The sequence below is a fragment of the Bemisia tabaci genome, chromosome 7 (assembly GCF_918797505.1).
Source record: "Bemisia tabaci chromosome 7, PGI_BMITA_v3".
NCBI lineage: Eukaryota > Metazoa > Arthropoda > Insecta > Hemiptera > Aleyrodidae > Bemisia > Bemisia tabaci.
Genome location: NC_092799.1, coordinates 32,365,205 through 32,385,626, shown reverse-complemented (window position 1 = coordinate 32,385,626; position 20,422 = coordinate 32,365,205). Strand labels below are relative to the sequence as shown.

The window sequence follows — 20,422 nt, the reverse complement described above, 5'->3', positions numbered from 1 at the left end:
TCAACTCTTGATGTAGAAAATATTTTTTTATTATTTTACTACCAGTGGTAATAAAAATGTAGGCCTCTTGGTTAGTTGTTGAATCTGTAAGGAAAACTCCCCTTTTCCGGTAGTTTTCGCATCAGCAATCTTGCACCCTACTTTAAACGGTCTGTATTGCTCAAAACTATTTCGTTAGGTTGCGTTAGAATTGCTTTGCTTCCTCTGATCATCAAGCTCATGAGGCTTCAGACCAAATCTAACATCTCTCAACGTGTTCTGTCTCCTCCTCTTTCCAACCTTTGAATTTTTTTTATGGTAAAATTTTTCATCCAATCTCAGTTACTGAGAACAGCTATGTTGGAGGTGCCTCTTTTCCAATGGTTCTTTGTTGTAGGCACACAGTGGGGCACAATTCTCGTTGATCAGAGAATACCATCCTCTTGGCCTGTTTTCTCTCATTAAATTCCAGTTCAAAATTTTCATTTTATCACTGTCCTTTCAAGTGAAAAATTTATACGGGGTCGAATAGAATTATATGATTGTGATCATGCTCTATCGGAATTAAAATAAGCCATAGAAGTCTATTTAATGCAAACTTTTAACTGTACAATTTTCATACCCGTGAAAATTAAGTACCTCAGTTATCATTTACATAGTATAAAGAGTCTTTAAAAACACCTGATGATGGACATTCAAGTGAGCCATCGTAACTTAAGTAGGGTGAGTGGTAAACAAAGGTGAAGAATTTTAATTAGGATTAGAAAGGATCCCCCTTTCCTTGCAAGCACAATTTTGCATTGGAGTTTTCTAATTTTTTATTGATTGATTTAGAGGGGTTCCAGCTTCAAAGAAAGTGAACTGTAGGTATGGTTCCACTCTACAGCGTTTTTAAAAATCATCAACACTAGTCCTGTACATCGTTTTAGTTTTGGGGCACAGGAAAATAGACTGTTGGATTGTTTTTGAACTCTGAGAGAGACTAGTTCAGATATCGTGCAACACGCACAAGATTGGCTCATTGCCTTTTGAATCCTTGCGAAAGTTATTTGCCAGAACTGCCTTTTGAATCCTTGCGAAAGTTATCTGCTAGAACTGAAAATTGGAATTTTTCAAAGTTCTATCCTACAATCGAAATGGTGCAAGGAGAACTTAGTTTCAATCAATTTTTGACATTTGTGAAGAGCCGAAGAGCTTTCACTAAGCTAATGCCCCCTTTAGAGTCATAGCTTTAATTCAGTCTGTAGTTGGAAGAAGAAAGTAACCTGAGATTTTAGGACATTACAATTGAGGTGGGCTTTTTTCAAATTTAGTCATCGATTTTGGGTTTTACAACATTGGCAGGATAGCTATCAGTTGAGGTTGGGTGATACTAGTAGGTATATAGTAGTAATTGTGAAAAAGGCACCTCTCAGTGGGAGTGTCTCCATTGAAATTTTATTCTCAAGTGGACCAAAAAAAATGGACTGATGGGAATTGAACTGAATATCCTTCCAAATGAAACATCTCTGGTAGTAATCTCAAGGACAGTAATTTGTAGTTGTCAAAGAAAGTTTTTTTTTAAAAAAACGGGGTTTTTTTTGGAGATTTTGAACTCTGTCAGAGCAAGTGCCCCTTTTGGACGCAAGTCCTTTAATGAGAGCAAACATTTTGAAGTCATCACACTTATCAGTGACGCTGCTGTCTGAAGTTTACAGCAACAGTTTGTTTGCTTTTGCTTTCCTGAATTCAGAGTTTTTACAGTCAGGGAAGATGGGAAAATTATGAAAGTGTCTTGAAAAAATCATGAAATCGCCATCATTCGCTTGATTGAATAAGTTCGACGTTTTGGACAACAAATTCTTCATGAAAACTGTTTCATATCACTTTTTTTTGGATTTTTCAAGTTTAGGATATTCGCAAACGTCAGGGAATTTTACCAAAACGTAACAGGGAATTTCATTCTCCAAATTCTGTGGCAACTCTGTTAATTGTGTCACTGATTCATCCTTTTCCTGCTGGCACCCTCCCTTTAAAGCAATATTACGTCTGCATTTCCTCACCCCCACTTCAGTGACATATATTTGGTGAAGCCATATCCTTTAAAAATTGTCTCAAAATATTGCCTCATTATGGCTCTGTAATCGGTCGGAGTTGTCTCTTATGTAACAGCATTTTAAAGACTTATCTCTCTTTTTCATAGGCAAAGTAGAAATTTTGCCCAAAAATTCCTGATATGTTGAGGGAAACACTGTGGTTGCCATTAGCGCCCTTGTGAGTTTCTCTAATTCCATAGATTTTAAGAGCAACCGTTTCCAATTGATTTTTTTTGTATTATTCCCCAATCAGATAACTGCGTGTTTCCTACCCTCTAGTAGTTAACTGAGTTCTTGACGGAGTTTCACGTGTTTCCTAATGGTATCCTTGTTGAAAACGAGAATGCATGAACTTGTTAAACTAGTGATATTTTGTATATAGTTAACGAATAATTGTACCATATGTAAATCAAGTTTCATGTTGTCCCTCATTCAGTCAGCAATTGTCTTTCTCTTCAGTCTTTGACGGAAACATCAATTTAGCGTTTGGTTTCATAGAATTGGTTGTTCATGCAGGTACAGCGCTATATTTTGTCAATTATACCCAAAAATCTTTGAGCTGCTGTCTCTGTCAGGGATTCTTCTCTGCCCCCTCTTTTCTCAACGCACCCCAGTAGTTTTTGACTAGCAGCTCAAATCAACTAACTTTTATAATTCCCTACAATATTTACACATTTCACTCAGTTGCAATCATAGTTAGGTATCACAATTTGACGGACCTTCAATTTTTCACTCGTATTTTGCATTAATATCGTACAACCTACAATCATGAGGGCTGCTGTTGAGAATGAAATTGCTCACTATTACTTTTTTGTCAATGAAACGTATCAAAGTCTTGCCTCTTGGCTGTGCATGACTTGTTGTTATGGAAGCTTTGATGATTTCTGTAGTCCTGTTATTGGTCAGTATTAAATTACTACCCGATTCTATGTCACTTGACAGCATTTATTCTACTCGTCAGATTTAGGAATGACAATATTTTAAAATTTTCATCACTAACTATGTTGGGCTGTACACTTGTAAATATAATGTGGGTAAAAGTTAACGTGGTATCTTTGAACTCAGCTCAGTATCTTGAAGTTAGTCCCAGTTCGCTCAGGGTTCTTTAGTGTCCATGGAGGCATAAAGAAATAGTCCTAAAATCCAGTCTTGGTCTGTTTTTGTGTTTCTGGGAATTAGACTTACAGTATAAGTTCATCTATAATTGTAGATGCATATATTTTAGACTTCACTAAATCCACACAAAAACCTTTTCATGAAACTGAGTGAGGCGATACTATTCTGGTGATGTGGTTTTATTGCATCAATTCTTATGATCCTCAAACTTTTGAGCAATAATTGCATTACATCACTTCAGCAGTACAAGGCATTTGGCTTTTAAAGATCTGACAGCACCCTCCCTCAGTCTTGAAATATTTTTTTCCTCTTAAAATCTCTCGACATGTCTCTTGTTTTACCTGAAGTCATAGTCTCGAGGGTGCGTAGCTTCCTGGCTCTCAGACGAAAGTTCTATTGCATTAAAATCTACCACCCACTTTGCTTTCCTCTCTTGAAGTCTCCTCCTTTCTTGTTAAATTTTCTCCTTACATTAATGAAAACCTCAAAGGATTAAGTTTCCCTTGACCATGCTTGCGGCAATGAAAATGCTGATTTACTTTGAATGGCTTAGGTCTAAATTTTTCCATCCAGAACATCGGGATGTACCAAGGCCGTTATCCTTAATCCTTAAACATTTGTTTCTACTTATAAGGGTGGGAGGGAGGAAATTTTTTGAAAGTGTGAATGTTCTGTCTTTCATCTGCTTGACCGTCCGGTGTTGAAGTGGTGTGATGTGTGTGATGTCATGTTTTTTTTATTTTTTAAATTTACCATTACTTTACCTGATCTAGGAATCCTTATTGTTAGTTAGATCATACATAAAGACTGATTTTCTTAGGTACTTGAAATTTTACCAGGGGAATTGGACTCCCTCGGTTTTTTATCCAGATGCCTAGAGAAATCTTCCAGAAAGACCTCCGACTCCGCCACTGAATTATTCATTTTGCATTGGGTCGCGAGTAGACCGTGTGCGAGCATTAAATCTTCAGCCCTTAAATGCCTTCGCTGAGTAACCTGCTATAGGTAATCATGACCCTATGGTTCGATTGAAAATAATGATAATCAATGTAAAACTTCGACCTCTCAGCACCCTTTATATTTTGATCAAGGATCGTTATTACTTACATCTGTATCTGCTTATCAATGGATTTACTGATTCTAGGCTTAGGGTTTTTTTTTTCTTTTTTTTTTCTTTTTCTTTTTTTTTTTTGACTGGAGATTTACTGTTATGCTATATCTCATCAAAGAATTTGAATACTTTGAGTTTCTCCAGTCAAGAAACAAAAGTAACTAAATGTGGAATTAGAGGGAAAAGTTGTTTTCCCATCCAATTTCAAGAGATCCAATCCGAAGAGATTTTTTTAGGGTTTAAAAATCTCTTGCTTTTCGGAACTGTGACACAAAATTTTGAGCTTATTTGTCTCCTTCAATTGCGTCTTCACTTCATTGCTTCTTAAATACAAATGCTTAGTTATTTCTTGATAAATTCTCTAAAATGTATTTTAAGATTACTCCATGCTATGCAGCAAGTAGCCAGATTTTTGTGTCACAGCTACAAACCCTCAGGATAATTGTTCGAAATGTGTCCTGTTACAATCACATTACTTAAAGCAACAGTGCGTTGCAAGAGGAAATTGTCATTCAAGCTTCAGAAGTTTTATAGAGGGATTAACAAAGTATTTTGGACACCACTCTGAAGTTCAACCTGTGGATGACATTCATGATGTAGAAATGTCACATTTTTGTTCTCATTAATTGCCTCAAGATAATGCAAAATCAACGTAGCATTTGTCTTTTTCCCTCTTCTTTTTTATTTTTAATTCTCATTCAAAGTCAAATTTCAATCATGCAAATTAAGTTTGCACCCTATTTAAATTTCACTTTGGACTGTCCACAGTCCATTATCAAATATTCCCAAAATCTGTGTGACTTTACTAGAGAGATGATTTATCTTGAATCTTGTAAGTCTCCATTTCCACCTAGGAGTTTCAAATGTTTTAACAAGGGTTTTTTTCTTTTTTCTTTTTTGATTGTTCCAGTTTCTAGCAAGCAGTATGTAATTATTTTCTTGTTGACTCTGTCTCTGAGATATTCTCGTGTTTTAATTAGTTTCCATTTCATACAATTGTCAAACTTACTCCATAATCATCCAACCATAGTTACTTGTGTTTGAATCCTTATCATGTGTCTTGAGTAATGGTTTTGACTGCTTGCTAGATGTATTTCCATTTCTTTAAATCAGAAGGTTAATTCCTCTTTTTTCTCTCCCCCTCCCCCCCAACAAAAAAAAAAATAAAAGAATTAAGTTGCATCTAAAGATGCACCACTTAAACGAGGGAATGTATTTGCATAATCTCTCATTCACTCATGATTCCAAGAATAAAGTGAAATTCTGTTCCATTTGTCCTTTTTTTCATTGGAAGTCTGTTAAGTTGAAGTATTAAGTAAGACAGCAGAAAGACTGCCACTTTAAAAATTTTCTGAACCTCTCACAAGAATAACTCCTTTTGGTACGTTTTTTACTAAGTCAATGGTCTTAAAGCAGGACTATTCTGTTACTTCTTGTGGAAGTTAGGTTCTCTCTGAATATGGCTTGCTATGAAGCCCAAATTCCTGCAGTATGATCTAAGTTACCTAATTTTCTAGCTTATGTGATGACCTGTCGTGTTACAATCTTTTACAATTTGTTTAGGTTTTTTGACTTGTCTGTCTCTGCCTGCAGCAATCCGAGTCTGCAACTATGAACTTTAATATCTTGCTTTTGTTGGGTGCCCCTGCCCATGTTATTAAAAGTAGACGATACTGTGTGGTGCGGTAACTATGCATTCAGTATGTATGGTAACTTAAGTTACTAATTCAAGCTGCAGGTCTCCCACCATAGGATTTGAATCAATACTCGTTGAATCTTCCATTGATTTTCATAAAATTTTTGTGTGAGAATCAGATCATCAAGAACAAATAAAGCTTGAAGTCATAGTCTCTAACAGAATATACCTAGTGAGAGAGAAAAAAAAAAACAAATGAAATAAAAAATATTAATAATAAAACCTTTCTGTGATTACTTCCTGTTGCGAATATAAGTCAACATTCTGCTTCCTGCAGTTTGTCTCTGAATTGTATTTCTCTGTTGACGTTTGTGGAATTTGAACTAAATACACTTACTGATTTCCAATGTTATGTATGAACGTTTTTATTCCATTAGAATTCCCTACACCACTCCTTCTCCATATTTTGTACCAACAATACCTGATCCATTTCAGCAGGTCAAAGCAAGCTATGTAAAATACCTGTTTCTTACTTGAAATTGCATTGATACCAAATAGTATCTCCCCTCTCTACTCTGTGTTTTTGAATCTATAATTTTCTTTAAAATTTAAAATTGGAAAAAAAAAAAAAAATATCTGTTGTATAAACTGAGTTTTCTGAAGGCCCAGATGGGTAGGCAAATTAGCTCCTAAATGCTTACAAATCTTTTTTGAGCAACATATTTTTCCAGGGGGCTCCATCTACCTACAATTTTAGGAAGGATCCATCTCCAGGAAGCTGGCTGCATTTTTAAAGTTATATACAGTATTGTCAGACTAGAAATATTTTCCGAAGACATTCTCTCTCTTTACATGCCAGCTCACCTCGTAAGATAGGTTTCAATTTTCATTTTACATCGTTAAATTATTGCCACAGCACAGTTGTGTGTGTTGCCCATCTTTCAATTGAAGGAGCGACTATAATTGAAGTTAGAGGTATCGTATGAAAATTGAAACAAGTAGCAAGTTGTCTTCTCATTACAAATTTACCACTTCCCGGTACATTGACTCATTGATTGTTTAAAAATGTCATCGAAATTCTATAAAAACATTACATTTTCATGCATTGTTATGCAACTTTATTGAAATAATTTTCACACTGTGTGCCTCTAGGGTCCTCATTATTAGCTACGTTGATTCATATGTCATCCCTAGTACCTAGTAAAACATGGAACTGCCGTTTTACGGAAAAACGCCGTTTCAGCATTCAAATGTTGCCAAATTTCCCCTCGGAAAGTGGGTATTTATTCTTAGTTGGGCATGTTACCTAAAAATATTCGTCCTTGAAATTTTCAGGCCATTTAGATCAAATTACGAATAAAATTCTTTGTCGAATTGGAAGAAAAATATTTACCTACGAATCTTCTTAGAAATTTTTAATTTATCACAGGAAATTTGGCAGCGGCTGAAGGCTCATACGACTTTTTTCCTAGCACGGCAGCGTAGTTGTGGTTACCAATATTTGCTGCCTCTGCAACTGTCATTTTCCATGCTTTGTCAGACAAGAAGATTTGCTGAACCATGAACACTGTAAAATTAAATAGGCATTCAATAACGGAACTGCCATTTAAAAAAAAAAACGAGCTCACTTGTCATTATTTTTTTTTATTTTCCAGCAAAATACATATACAATTACCGACGGACTAAAACATGACCTGGAGGTCGCAGTATAGGTCGATCTGAAGGTACAATACCTTTGCCCAATTTCTTAGGACGTACGTCTCATGCCAGAAAAACGTACACCTACCCAACCCTCCCATCTTGATACATGCAATTTTCCAAATATTGTCTGATGCACGGTAGAGATATCGACGGTGCAACTACCAAACCACGTATCTCGTTTGCGGTGTTTAAAAATCTACGCTCACATTTTATTTTTTTGAAGTAGACCAAATCAATATCATTCCTTGACAGTTTCACGGAATTTTCTCCGCACAAAGAGGAAAAATCTCAGAAATTTTCAAGACTGGATGTTAAGTAGTTTTTCATTTAAAAAATAAAGTATGACAGGAAGTCTGCGACGTCGCAAACCGAGATACGTGGTTTGGTAGTTTCACCGTCGATATATGATATACTGCCGTGCTAAGGATGAACGCCGTATGAACATTCGAGAGTTGCCAAATTCTCTTCGATAAAATGTTTATTTTTGAGGAAAGTTATGAATATTTTTCATTCAAGTTTTCAGAATCTTTAGGTGATATTGCAAACAAAATTATCTGAAAAATTGGGTGAAAATTATACTCATAAGTTTACCAGGAAATTCGCGTTTTATCAAAGGAAATTTGGCAACGCCTGCAGGTTCATACGGCGTTTTTCCTTAGCACGGCAGTCTAACACAGCACAAAATCTACATCGCAACCAACCTTAAAATCACTGAATATTTAGAATGACAAAGAAGTAGGTATATCAAATTTCCTGGGACAATAATCGTCGAGCATTTTACTGCGGACAGATTATTGAAACTAATGAACAAAGCGATAGACAAAGAAGACATAGGGAGTATGGAGCGATCCTATAGGTTGTCATGGTTAAGAAAATGATAGACTAACTGTCGGGTCTTAAGTGGGTTGCCGTTAGTTAGTCCATTACCTACTTCCTATGCTCCATTGCCACCAGCTGCTTCCATCAATCGGATCCCTCCAAATCCCTTTTGTCGTCTTTGTCTACAGCTTTGTCTATAAGTTTTAATAATCGGCCCGCTGATCTGCAATATACTCGACGAGCATTTGACTGATCAGCAGTCGCACGGGTTTTCGTGTCTCTCCCAACGATTCTCGAATAGAGGCTCTTCGACTTGAGTCGACTTCTCCTGTGGAGGCCTCTCGATGGGCGGAGGGTTGGTCGACGAGGGTAGACAAAATCTGTAACACGGGATTCCGAGAGTCCCTGATCCACTCGACAAGAAGGTCTTTCGTAAGTTCTGAAAAAATAAAGCAGTGTTTTCAGCAGATAAATAAATGTCACAATCCGTGGGGGAGAAGTATCTAATGACCTTCTCCTGGGTGTCTAGCATCAGAATTTTCCTGGTTCTATCAGGATTTGAGGTCAATCAGGATTTAATCCGGATCTCATCAGGATTTGAGGAAAAAACGGTCGTAAAACCAGGATTTTAGAAAAGTCGGCCGTCCGATCGGATTTTTATATCGAGCTATTTTTTTTAAAGTTACATTCGCTCCGCAATTAATCAGGATTTGGAAAAATTGTGAAACCAGGATTTAGCAGTCAAAAATCAGGAAAAATCAAGATTTCTTAAATTGAAAAAAAAAACTTGACACCCTATAAAAGCAAAATGTTCAGTCGTGATTATTTTCGATACCGTTGGAAAATCGTACCTAATTTTTTTCAGGGGCGATCTGGCCAGGAGTGCTAAGGTGTATCAGCACCCCAAAAATTCTAACAGGTGGCTCAGGGGACCCCGGCAGGACTTCTATAGGTGCCCAAAAACTTGAAAAACCCACTCACAGGAGGACTTTTGGTTAGTTAGGAGGGGTCTCGAAGAGAAATTTCGAGTCTGACCGTCACTAAGAAATCTTACTTATTTCGCAAGTTCCATGACAAAAAAGAATCTCTAGTGTTCTACTGAACCTGCGCAGTTAAGTGCGAGGTTTAGTCCAATTCTAGAGAGTGTTAGGTTACATTAGAATTTGGCAATTTACTTAGCACTCAGATCCCAAGTAGCAGAGATCGCCATAAGGCGCGGAAAATCGTCAAATTATCGCGACTTAGGAGCGCGTTGCGCAAATTGCCTATCCGCCCATTTGAAGGCGCCAAATTTTTCGCGATATTTTGCGTTGATATCGCAACCAATCGGAACAAAAGGGGCATAAGTTACAATATAAAATCGTGTCGCCTAGGTTGCAATGTAACTTCTTCAGTTGACGTCAAATCTAGATAAACTCGCGATGGATTGCAATTTTTCAAGCTCTGAAGCTCTGAACCTAATGTATGAAAAAAATACAATATTTCGAGATGGACAATATATTGGTAGTTGGCTGCTCTAGCGTCGATTAGATAGAGTTCCTCTGCTCTTTTGTAAGCCCCCCCCCCCCCCCCCCCAAAAAAAAAGAAGAAGAAGAAGAAGTTAAGATCCTGCAAAATGAAAAAAAATTGTTTTCTATGTAGAAATGTATAAACAGCAAGGTTAAGGACAAGAAGGAGGGCGTGGAACTCAAGTACAAGTTTATTGACGATCAATCGTTACAATACAAAAAAAAAAAAAAAAAAAAAAAAAAAAAAAAAAATCAAGTACATATATAATGGAACGCTCTTAGAGGGAAGGACGTGCAATTCGCAGTTATACAAATATATGGGAAGTGGAAGCCACTCAACTGGACACATCTAACCGGTGGATTTACATTCATAGAACGGATTGCATCGAACTGCGGACAGATGTTTAGAGAAGCTATTTCAAACAAGTCCTGGAAAGGTTTAGTAAACGGGATAGTACAGCAGGGTTCAAGGGGCTCGGGGGGCAATCGGCGCAACGACTTCGGAAAGCGTAGCTGACCGTGCGGTGAGGGGGTTGTACTTGGCGAGGGCAAGAGACACAGAGGGTCCAAGTATGGGCTTTCCGCACATGGTTCATACTTGCCAAAACACAGCTTCCAAATCCAAAACCCAACGGGGACCTGGAACACAATCTAAACATTTAGTTTGCAGTAGGTTTATTTGGAAAAGCTTATGATGTGATACGAGAGGAAATTATCATCTCAACTTTAGGGAGGTAAGATTTCCTCCGCTCAGGGCCGGATTTTCCTACTTGCCGCCCATGGGCCGCCTGTATTTTGCGGCCCCCTTCCCATTCGTTTTGAAACATCAATAAAAACCATCAAGTGAATGTGTCAGCGGGGGAGGGGTGCTTAAGACGCGTTTACTCGTGTTGAACACATTTTTTGGGAAAGCCCTGTCAACACTACTAGGAAAAGGTCACGGAACTTTGCGCGAAAGTCAAGTTTCGTAAACCTATCTCTAATGGACAAGGCCTTCCATTCATAAGAAATGAACGAAAAAATTATGAAAGAACAAACACAAAATTTGGTTTAATGATTTTAACTTCCACCGCCACGCCGCTGCCGCGCCGACCGCACCGTGTTTGGCGCAATGCGTGAAGTATTCGTGCAGTCTTGTAGGCGCTAATATGTGTTACATGCCGATTGCCGCGCCGAGGGCTTCTCCATTTCATCTCAAGTCCTCGTCATCATTTCTCCCTAAGTCGCCGTTCCAGGCCAAATTGTGTGTTTGGTTTCTCTCTTAACTCGACTAATTAAAGGTGCTGTCTCTTGTATCATTGAAAGACGACAAAATTAGAAATTGCTATACTCTCAGGAAATGAGAGATTTTGTAGCCTTTTCTCGTTTGTAATTTTTTTTTCTAAAACCGATTTTTTTTATACCTACATTTAAATAAATTGCAAAATTTGCCCTAGATTTGCCGTCATGGGCCGCGACCCATGTGGCCACCCCCTTAATCCGGCCCTGCCACCGTACAAAAACAGCCATTCAATTTTTCTGTATTTTTTCTATCCTGATGGCACGGTGGATACTCATCTACAAGTACACTTAAGACGAGAAAAATAAAATTACCTGAATGGAGGGTTTTACCGGAAACAGGGCGTTATTTTAGCTGAGTCTTTGGGAAGGACAGAATTTCCTCGGAGAATGCAACTTTCGATCTAAGAGTATGGCAAAATTTTGGAAGAAAAATTATATTTTTCCAACGCCAAGGGAGGGGTGGACTCACTTCTTGTCCCCTTTTCTTTGGCATCCCTGATTGTATACTGCGAAATTTGCATTTTTTACTCGAACGACGATGGCTAAATTCAGAGACACCTTGTATTTCGATAGCAGTGTTTTAAAATTTCTGCGATTGCTTTCTTACTCAGACGAAAACGAGCCAACCGTATTGCTTGAAATGCTCACAGATTATTCTGCAAACAGAAGAAAAATTATGAAAAGTCTCACAAATCACATCGATAGGTTTTCAATTGAGAAATAAAGACTTGTGCATCGCCGCCTATCATAATACATGATACCTGAGTTTAGCCATCGGTTGATCATTCAGCAACAGGAAGAATTTTAATTTTCCCCACGCCGAGTAATTACACTGAAGAAAAATCTGCCCTCTGCTGTATTGGCGTGGCGTGCTTTGCTATGCATATCGATTGATCTATCATTTAAATCTATGGAAAATGGTCGAATAACAGGGAGTTCGCAACAAACACCTTAATAATCAATTCTTTTTCTCAGCTTTAAATGGGGGGATATCGATTTTTCAGTATCGACCATTCACGCCTCGTCACTGCTTAATACATATTATTTTAACTTGGAAATGCAATCTTAAAATAACGAGAGAGAAGGTGATGACAACTCCCAGATGCAACTATTCGAACTCAGATGATGTCCGGGGTGCTGCTCAAAAAAATGAAGGCGTTTCGCATTTGCTTGGCCAAGATATAAGTACGATACACCCACCCGTCGTCGATATGGTTTATTTTGTTTTCACGAGATCAGCACAGTTCTACCCAAAAAAGATCTTACAAATCCCCCCGCAACGCCCCGTCATAGCCCGTGACCTTTTTTTCAGCGTGGGCCCCTAGAACTACATATTTCGAAATTTCCGTACTCTTCCTAAATAGGCATTCCAGCAGGCCGATTTTTGAAATTGATGGACAAAGCTATAGACAAAGAAGACAAAAGAGATGTGGAGGGAATCTATCGGTGGAGGCGGGTGGTTGCAATGGACAAAGGACGTAGGTATAATAGACTAAGGGCAACCACACAAGACCCTTTAGTTAGTCTATACCTAACATTCTCCCTTAGCCTCTAGATACCACTCATTTCAACCAATAAGATAGCTCCATTACCCCCATGTTCTGCTTGCCTATCGCTTTGTCTATCAATCTCAATAATCAACCCGCAGTAGGTACTCGAGGACTCACCGGTAAGCGGTGCCTGGAGAACATGCATGATCTGGGTCTTGGGGGTGGTGGCAGAGGGGCTTGAACGGCTTGATCTCGACAGCCTCGCAGACGGGTGACTGGAGACCCTTGGGTGACTGAAGATTCTTGGATGACGGCGCGGTGATCTGGGTGGTTGGCGTGGGCGAGCAGTCCCCGCGACAGTTCGTCTTGAAGTTCTCCACTTTCTTGATGGTCCGGGTGAGCTGGAACCCCTCCGGACTCCACGTCGTCTGCACCGTGGCCTCGCTGTCGATGTCGCCGAGGTCCTTGAACGCCTTCCCGCCGGCCCCGCTCGTGAAGAAGATCTTCTCGCAGACGACGTCCTTCTTCGTCACCGCCGCGCCCGACCATTGCGTCTCCGTCCGGGTGTGCTGGTTGATGTTCCGTGTCACCCCGCAGTGCCGCTCTCCTGTAATCATGATAGTCCACCAGTGAAACTTCATCAAGGTCGCTTCCGTCCTCAAAACAATCAGTTTGGTGAGTGAAATATGATGCCATGTTGACGTCAGCATACACTGCGAAAAATTGACGGGCTATATAGACATACCGTCCATGCCGGGCTCAGAGGCCGAAAGTTCCGGGTAAGCTACGGATCCTGTACCCGGAACTTTCGGCCTCGGCGCCCGGAACGTGGACGGTATGTCCATATAGCCCGTAAGTACGTTTTCCACGGCCGGAGTTTTTTTTATTTTGATTTAAACTGAATTTTTCTTGATACAAGAAAAATAATGCTTGTGGATTAAGCAAAAAAGTAGTTTATATTAAGTAGCAAAATTCTTGATTTAAGAAACAATACTTCTTGACAGCAAATCTAAGATTCTTTTTTTTCCCTCAGTGTTCCAGAAAAGAGGCAAAAATGACCTTTCCTAGGGGAAACTCCTTCAAGGGGTTGGCTGTGCTGCCGCGCGTGCTAAGAAAAAACGCCGTATGGACCCTCAGGCGTTGCCAAATTTCCTTTGATAAAACATGAATTTCTTGGTGAACTTATGGATTTCTCCTCACATTTTTTCAGATAATTTTGTTCACAATTTTACCATAAGATTCTGAAAATTCAAAGGAAAAATGTTCATAACTTTCCTCAAAAATAAGCACTTTATCGAAGGAAATTTGGCAACTCTCGAATGTTCATCCTTAGCACGGCATTGTGGGCATCTCCTGATATTGACCTACCGCTGAAACTTCAGGACTGTCTAACCTGTGCCGGCGTGGGCCTCGACGTTATGCTCCTGGGCGACGAGTCGTTCCTCGCGGCGTTCGGTCTGGCTCTTGCCATCGCAGAGGATCTCCTCGCAGATCTGGGCCCGCTCGTCCCGCTGAGTGTCCGCCGTCGGCCGACTCCGGGTCCTCCCCATCGGCGATTCCCATCGCCCGAACCCGGGCCCGCCCTCGCCGCTACACTCGCTCTTCGTACCACGGGTGATCCCGCAGGTGTTCCTCTCGTTCTGGCAAACGCTGCTTCTACACCCGGAGTTCATCATCCCTCACCTGTAAATATTTTTAAGACTGAAAAAAAGTTACGGGCTGTAGAGATATGCCGTCCGTTCGCGGCTCAGAGACCGAAAGTTCCGGGTGCGAGAGCCGTGGATTCGATTGCTCCGGGTTCTACGCTCGGAACTTACGGCCTCTAAGCGCGGAACGCGGACGGCATTTCTATGTAGTCCGTAAGTACAGCTTCCATGGCCGGAGGGTTTTTTTCATAGTAGATTGACATCGACTCAGACCGCAGCACTCCTGGATTGTGTCACAGGAGGTTACATTACAAATCAGAAGAGATGTAAAAGAAAAAAATAAGGAGAAAAAAAGGAGGAGTATGAAAGAGAGGAGGTTAAGAAAATCAACGGAGGAAGATGAAAGAGAGAACGAAGAGCAAGCAGAAGGAGGGAAGAAGGAAAGAAGAGATATTTAGTTTCCCTTTTATTTTTTTCCCTTCTCTTTCGCTTCTCCTCCCCTTTCTTCTTTTTCTACCTCTTCCTCGTCTTCCTTCTTCCTTTCCTCCTTCCTATTCTACCTCTTTTTCTTTGCATCCTTGCCTCTCCTCATTTTCTCTTATTTTCTTGTTCCTCTTTGTCTCTCAATTTCTATGTTTGCGATCCCATATCGATGGTGAAACTGCAGGAATGCGTAGCTTGGTTTGCGGCCTTGCAGACTTCCAGTCATACTTTATTTTCTACATGGAAAACTACCAAACGTCATCGTTTGAAAATTGGAGAAATTTCTCTGCTCTTAGCAAAGAGTATTAGCCATGATGCTGATTTGATCTCCTTTTAGAAAATGATGTGGGAGCGGAGATTTCGAAACGCTGCAACCGAGTCACGCATTTTTGCAGCTTCACCGTCGACAAGGCACATGGCAAAAATCCCAGCTAGTGCACCATGCGTATTTCAGAACCTTCGTGAAGGTGCGTTGGCAATACGTGTATTAGCGCTAATTTGGATAACATTCAAGAAAAATTACTTAACGTAACATCATAATGTGGTAATGAGTCGCATCTCGGTGTGAAACGCTGCCGTCGCGCCGGCCGTTGAGAACGAGCGGTCAACCTAAGCGCCTGCAATATTCTGTGTATGCAACGCGGACATCCATCGTGCACGTTTAGTTGTATCCAAACGCCGCAATCAATGTTGAACCGCTTGGTATGCGTAGCTGAGGCAGTGTTTTCAGCACCTGGGTTGTTGGATGGTCATCGAATCACCGTGAACAATACATTTTCTATCTTAGCAATACTACATTTTCTACCTTAGCAATGCCATCTTTCGATTAATTTCATTCAATAACGATTCAACGATCAACCCGCTGCCAAAAATATCGACTTGTACTTGCAAGGCAAACTGCTGCCGACGAGGCAGGTAAATCAAAAATCGTAACTTGAGTTTTGGCGATGGTATATTTCCTTCAGTCAATACCACACATAGACGTGATTTCAAAATGTATGAATGTATTTCACGCATTCTTTTTTGAAGGCATAAACATGAAAAGGCATCAAAGTTTTAAAAATAATATTGATAGACCTTTGGACTTGAAGATAAATGTAGTATAAATTACCAACAACTGAAACTAACCGCGTGGTAAAACATTTTGTCGTGGATAGCGATAACTCTAACCTATGAGATAACTTCAGTAAGAGTGATATTTACCTGTTATCTCTTCTATCCGGGGAAATCAATCACCAAGCAACATACTACACGTGCCATCGAAAATACCTCTACTTTTTCACGATTTTGGATTGTCTCTTTTGCTGTAAAATTTAAAATTAAATTCGAACACACTTCACAAATTTAAAATAGGTAACGGAGACCATAACTTCTTCGACGCCTCATTGCCATCCTGATCGCGTAATTTTAGAAGGCTGGTTTTTTTAAAAAACAAAAATTTGGCAACTAAATCGGAAAGTCCTGAGAAAAAAAATATTTAGGTTAGAAGTATGTAATACCGTTCTCAGATTGAACGTTGCTTGGGGACGATAATGTGCTCTTCTAATGTAAGGCTAATAGACAATGTTTATTTTCTGATAGGGGAGTGGAAAATAAACAGGTAGCTCGTTCTGACTCTTGCTTTTTGAGCGAAAATCAGTTGCTTCGAGACCAGAAGACCAAAGGCTTAGGGCTAGTTGCTTCTATGACCAAAAGTCACCTGGGGCTGGGGTAATAAGCGTGGGATTAGCCAATAGGCTATTTGAATTCGGCAAAAAAAAAAAAAAAAAAAAAAAAAAAGATACCGTCTGATTTTTCCTCTCGACCTCTAATATTAGTTTCAGTGACGCTGAAACAGTTTCCTTCTTAGGTACATGAAAGCGATTTGTTCGGTTGTCGTCGGGCTGACGTCACATATACATCGACTCGATTAAATTGATATTTGGGCTACCTTTTGCGTTTAATGCCCAAAAAAGGGACCATAACTCTTGTCCATTTAGTCAAAGGAACCAATCTCTAATACTGAAAAATGAATTGCTAGACTCAAGCATGACGATTCTTGAATTTGCCGCCAAGAATTTTTGATCTTGATTTCCGCTGATTTTTTCTTGATTCAAGAAAAATAATGCTTGCATGGGATAAGCATAAAGTAGTTTATCTTAAGCAGCAAAATTCATGATTTGAGAACAAATACTTCTTGGTGACACATTTAAGATTCCTATTTTTTCATTGTAATTTTACATAAAGTAAAAAATCGAAAAAAATGAGAATAGAATTGGTCTGCGAAAAAAACCCTTATTTGAAACGACATTCGATCCCCGTCTCGGAGCGGGTTTGCCACAAACCCCTCATTTTTCTCTCAGAAAGTGTTATTTTTTTCTATTTCTATGAAAATGATTGTAGAGACTCATAAGATCGATTGTAGAGACTCATAAAATCGGACAATTTTCATTTCTAATTGTGAAAATTTTATTGTTTAGCCCTCAATCTTAAGCGAAAATTTCCCTAGTCTCAAAGGCTGGTTCTCGGAAAAATTTTGAAAAATTAAGTCTTTACCTATTCTTATCAACGAATTGATCGAATTAGGTACTCTAAGAGTGAAAAATACGTCAAACGCTATGTTAAGCAAAATCCCTCACATTTCTTAGGCCGAGCCTGGTATACTTCTAAAGGGGGGGGGGGGGGAGTAGCCGCAGCCCTCCCCTCGGCCCGATACCATTTCCACCTATGAGTCTCACTCTTAAAAACAGGCAAGTCAAAATAAACTGATATATACCCGATCGATGGTAATGATAAACGAAGTGACGTTTTAGGATCGATGGAGGTACAAGACGAGCAACTCACCACAAGCCAGCTGCTAGCGTTGTTCACATCCAGTGGTTCGTGACTCTCATCGTGAGGCGATATCTTTTCGGAAGTTTCTTTGCTGCGACGGCGATCATCATCGTCATCATCATCTTGCTCTTGAAAAGGCCCGATCCCCAATGATTGCCAGAGAGAACCGTACGCAAACGACTCACACTTCGTTTTTAGGCTTAACATATGCTCTAAAGGATTCATAGTAGGAGGCAACGCATGCGCCTCTTGCGGGGTGAGGGGTCGCGGAGTAGATTTCTGCATGGTTCCGTCGAAGCTTCAGGACGTGCACAAAACAGGAAGGCGACGGACGGTTAGACGACCTTGACAGAAAGATAAGACGATATCAGCTGAAACAATTCGACAATGACAACGTTCGCGTAGCAACCATGGTTCGAATAGATTTCCCTCAAACCTTCCGAGCGCGCAGTAAATCATGATTAGTGTTTGAATCGATAGGGATGTCTTTTGAATGCGTATAGGATAGGAAGGCCAAGACAAGGAGAGGGGAAACCGAGGTAGAGGAGTTGTGGAAATACGTCACCTGAAGAACCGTCCGCTTAGCGAGAGAGCATGGACGACTTGGAGGCCGTTGGTTAATGGTTAGGCGCGGAACCAGGGAGCGGCGGAGTAGCTGGCATTGGAATTAGTAGTTGTGTGACACTTCCGGCATCTCAAAAGGGAAGTGATATGAAAGGAGTCTGGAACTAGGTCATCTGAAGAACCGATGAAGTAGGATGGTGGCCCGGAGGACGCGTGGATGCCGTTTGCGCGGAACCAGTTGGTGGTGAGATAGGAGTTAGCTTTGGTGTGGTAGCGTTTCAGCATCTCAAAAGGGATGAGAGATGACTTGAGTCTGGAACTATCCTGCTAAAAATGACGAGTAAGCTATTCAGAATTTGCCAACTCACATGAGTAGAACTCTCTACTTATATGGGTAGAAATCCTATTCATATGAGAAGAAATTTTACTCATTATCACTAGAATATTCTACCCATAAGAGTAGAAAAGTTAAACTCATATGAATTCAATTTTTTTTTATTTTTCAGAAGTGCTATTTCTGCCTAGGAGATACCGACGCGGTAAGTAAATTTGAAAAATAAAAACATTTTGTTCTTATGATTTTTTTGATGCGGTGACTAGTTTCTGAGATATCGGACACGGTAGATTTAACGCTGAACTCACGTGAGTTGAAATCTCTAGTCATATGAGATGGCGAAAACTGGATGGAGAAATTCTGCTCATATGAGTTAAATTCTATTCATATAAGTTGAAATTCTATTCATATGACTTAGATTTTCTACTCATTTGTACTCACCAGTTTTAGCAGGGTAAGTAGGTCATCTGAAGAACCGTTGAAGGAGGAGGGAGGCCCGCAGGACGTGGATGCCGTTTGCGCGGAACCAGTTGGTACAGGGGCTAGCGTTGGTGTGGTAGCATTTCCGGTCACTGCAATTGTCGAAGATGTTTGGCGGCAGCGTCTGGTTGCTCTTGGCATCCGAAGAAGTAAAGCAGGAGCCTTGGAAGCTCTTGGCGGAGTCGGAGTTGCCCATGCGCCCCTGGAAGAGATCCTGACAGGGGTCGCCAGAGGTGGGCGCCCTATTCGTGGCGCCGAAGGAGCAGGGCTGGGCGTCGGACATGGGGCGCGGGGTGGGCGTGGCCGAGGAGCCGCCCCAATCGTCCGGGTGGGCGCCGACCGCGGGGAGCGGGAAGAGCGAGCAGTCGGGGCTCCCGAGCCTGCTCGTCTCGCTCTTGTTGATCATGCGGTTCTGCTGGAAGCCGCGCTCCGTCCAGACGGTCAGCTGCCGGACCTCGCTCTCGAGCTTGCCCACGTCGGGGATGGCCCGCCCCTGGCAGTTGGTGAAGTGGACGTTGGCCTGGGTGACCTCGGACATCTTGACCTCGTCCTTGAGCCACTCGATCTCGGAGACGTTCTTCCGGGTCTCGTTCTTGACCACGTCCGTGTAGACCTTCCCGTTGCCGTCCCGCAGGGTGCAGTCCCGCTCCTTCGCCTCCATCTCCTCCTGCCGCCGCTCCACCGACCGCTCCTTCCCGCAGCAGATCGCCTCCGAGATCACCGACTTCTGCTCCCGGTTCGCTCCGTCCCCGTCGGCTCCGCTGGTGGACATTCTCGCCTCGATCCCACTCTCCTTTTTTCGATTTTGATTTTAATTGATAATTTTTGAAACGAGGATTTGCAAGAAATTGTCGACAATTCACCAGTTTATAAAAAATTCCGTTGAAGAAGCTGAATCGATAGTAAACTGAAATTTTAGTACAAATGGAGGCTGATAATCCGAAAAAGAACCACTGGAAACGGTTCGTTCATTGGTGGCTTGGGACTACTACCGCCACTGCTAGTTACGAAATGGTATTCATCGGAAAGCACGTTCTCGGCGAGGCGAACAGCTGATCGAATTATTTGAAAGTGAGCAGAAGTTTAGAAACCAAAGATTATACTCTCTTCCTCCGTTAGCCTGTTGTTGTTGCCTTGCTACACGGATTATAGATGATTTTTACTGCGTTCGGCGAAATAGATCGTATTCGATGCATTAAACGGGTGAGATTGTATCGATATCGATTGGTCCAAAACATAGACATAGCCTCTAAAGTCAACTAAGTAGTCTGACGTAACGGGCTTTTTGTGATACATTTGTGATTCGTATGCAATTTGTATGAGTACTAATTGGCCAGGAGTAATGAAATTGCTACAAAATTTCTCATTTTCAGCTTTTCTAACTT

At 40.7% G+C, this 20,422-nt stretch overlaps 1 protein-coding gene and 1 long non-coding RNA gene across 10 annotated transcripts; both read right to left on the bottom strand.

The window, feature by feature from the left end:
- Positions 1–20: 20 nt before the first annotated feature.
- On the bottom strand, positions 21–2,467 carry LOC140225033 (uncharacterized). Its single transcript, XR_011900236.1, has 2 exons — positions 1,042–2,467; positions 21–1,004 (listed from the first exon to the last, which is right to left on the bottom strand). It is a non-coding gene; the product is annotated as an uncharacterized lncRNA (long non-coding RNA).
- Positions 2,468–3,607: 1,140 nt separating this feature from the next.
- LOC109039772 (uncharacterized) lies at positions 3,608–20,107 on the bottom strand. 9 transcript variants are annotated; one of them, XM_072302464.1, is made up of 5 exons: positions 16,049–16,495; positions 14,110–14,399; positions 12,894–13,323; positions 10,286–10,584; positions 8,737–8,876 (listed from the first exon to the last, which is right to left on the bottom strand). In XM_072302464.1, exons 2-4 carry the CDS (start codon positions 14,390–14,392, stop codon positions 10,359–10,361), a joined length of 939 nt encoding a protein of 312 aa, XP_072158565.1. In that variant the 5' UTR covers positions 14,393–14,399; positions 16,049–16,495; the 3' UTR covers positions 8,737–8,876; positions 10,286–10,358. The 9 variants fall into 9 exon arrangements, with proteins under 9 accessions (XP_072158562.1, XP_072158565.1, XP_072158568.1 ...); XM_072302465.1 differs by lacking the exons at positions 8,737–8,876; positions 16,049–16,495 and adding exons at positions 17,669–18,003; positions 18,225–18,546 and having other exon boundaries at positions 10,197–10,584; XM_072302468.1 differs by lacking the exon at positions 8,737–8,876 and adding an exon at positions 11,539–11,882 and having other exon boundaries at positions 10,368–10,584; positions 16,049–16,493.
- Positions 20,108–20,422: the final 315 nt, after the last annotated feature.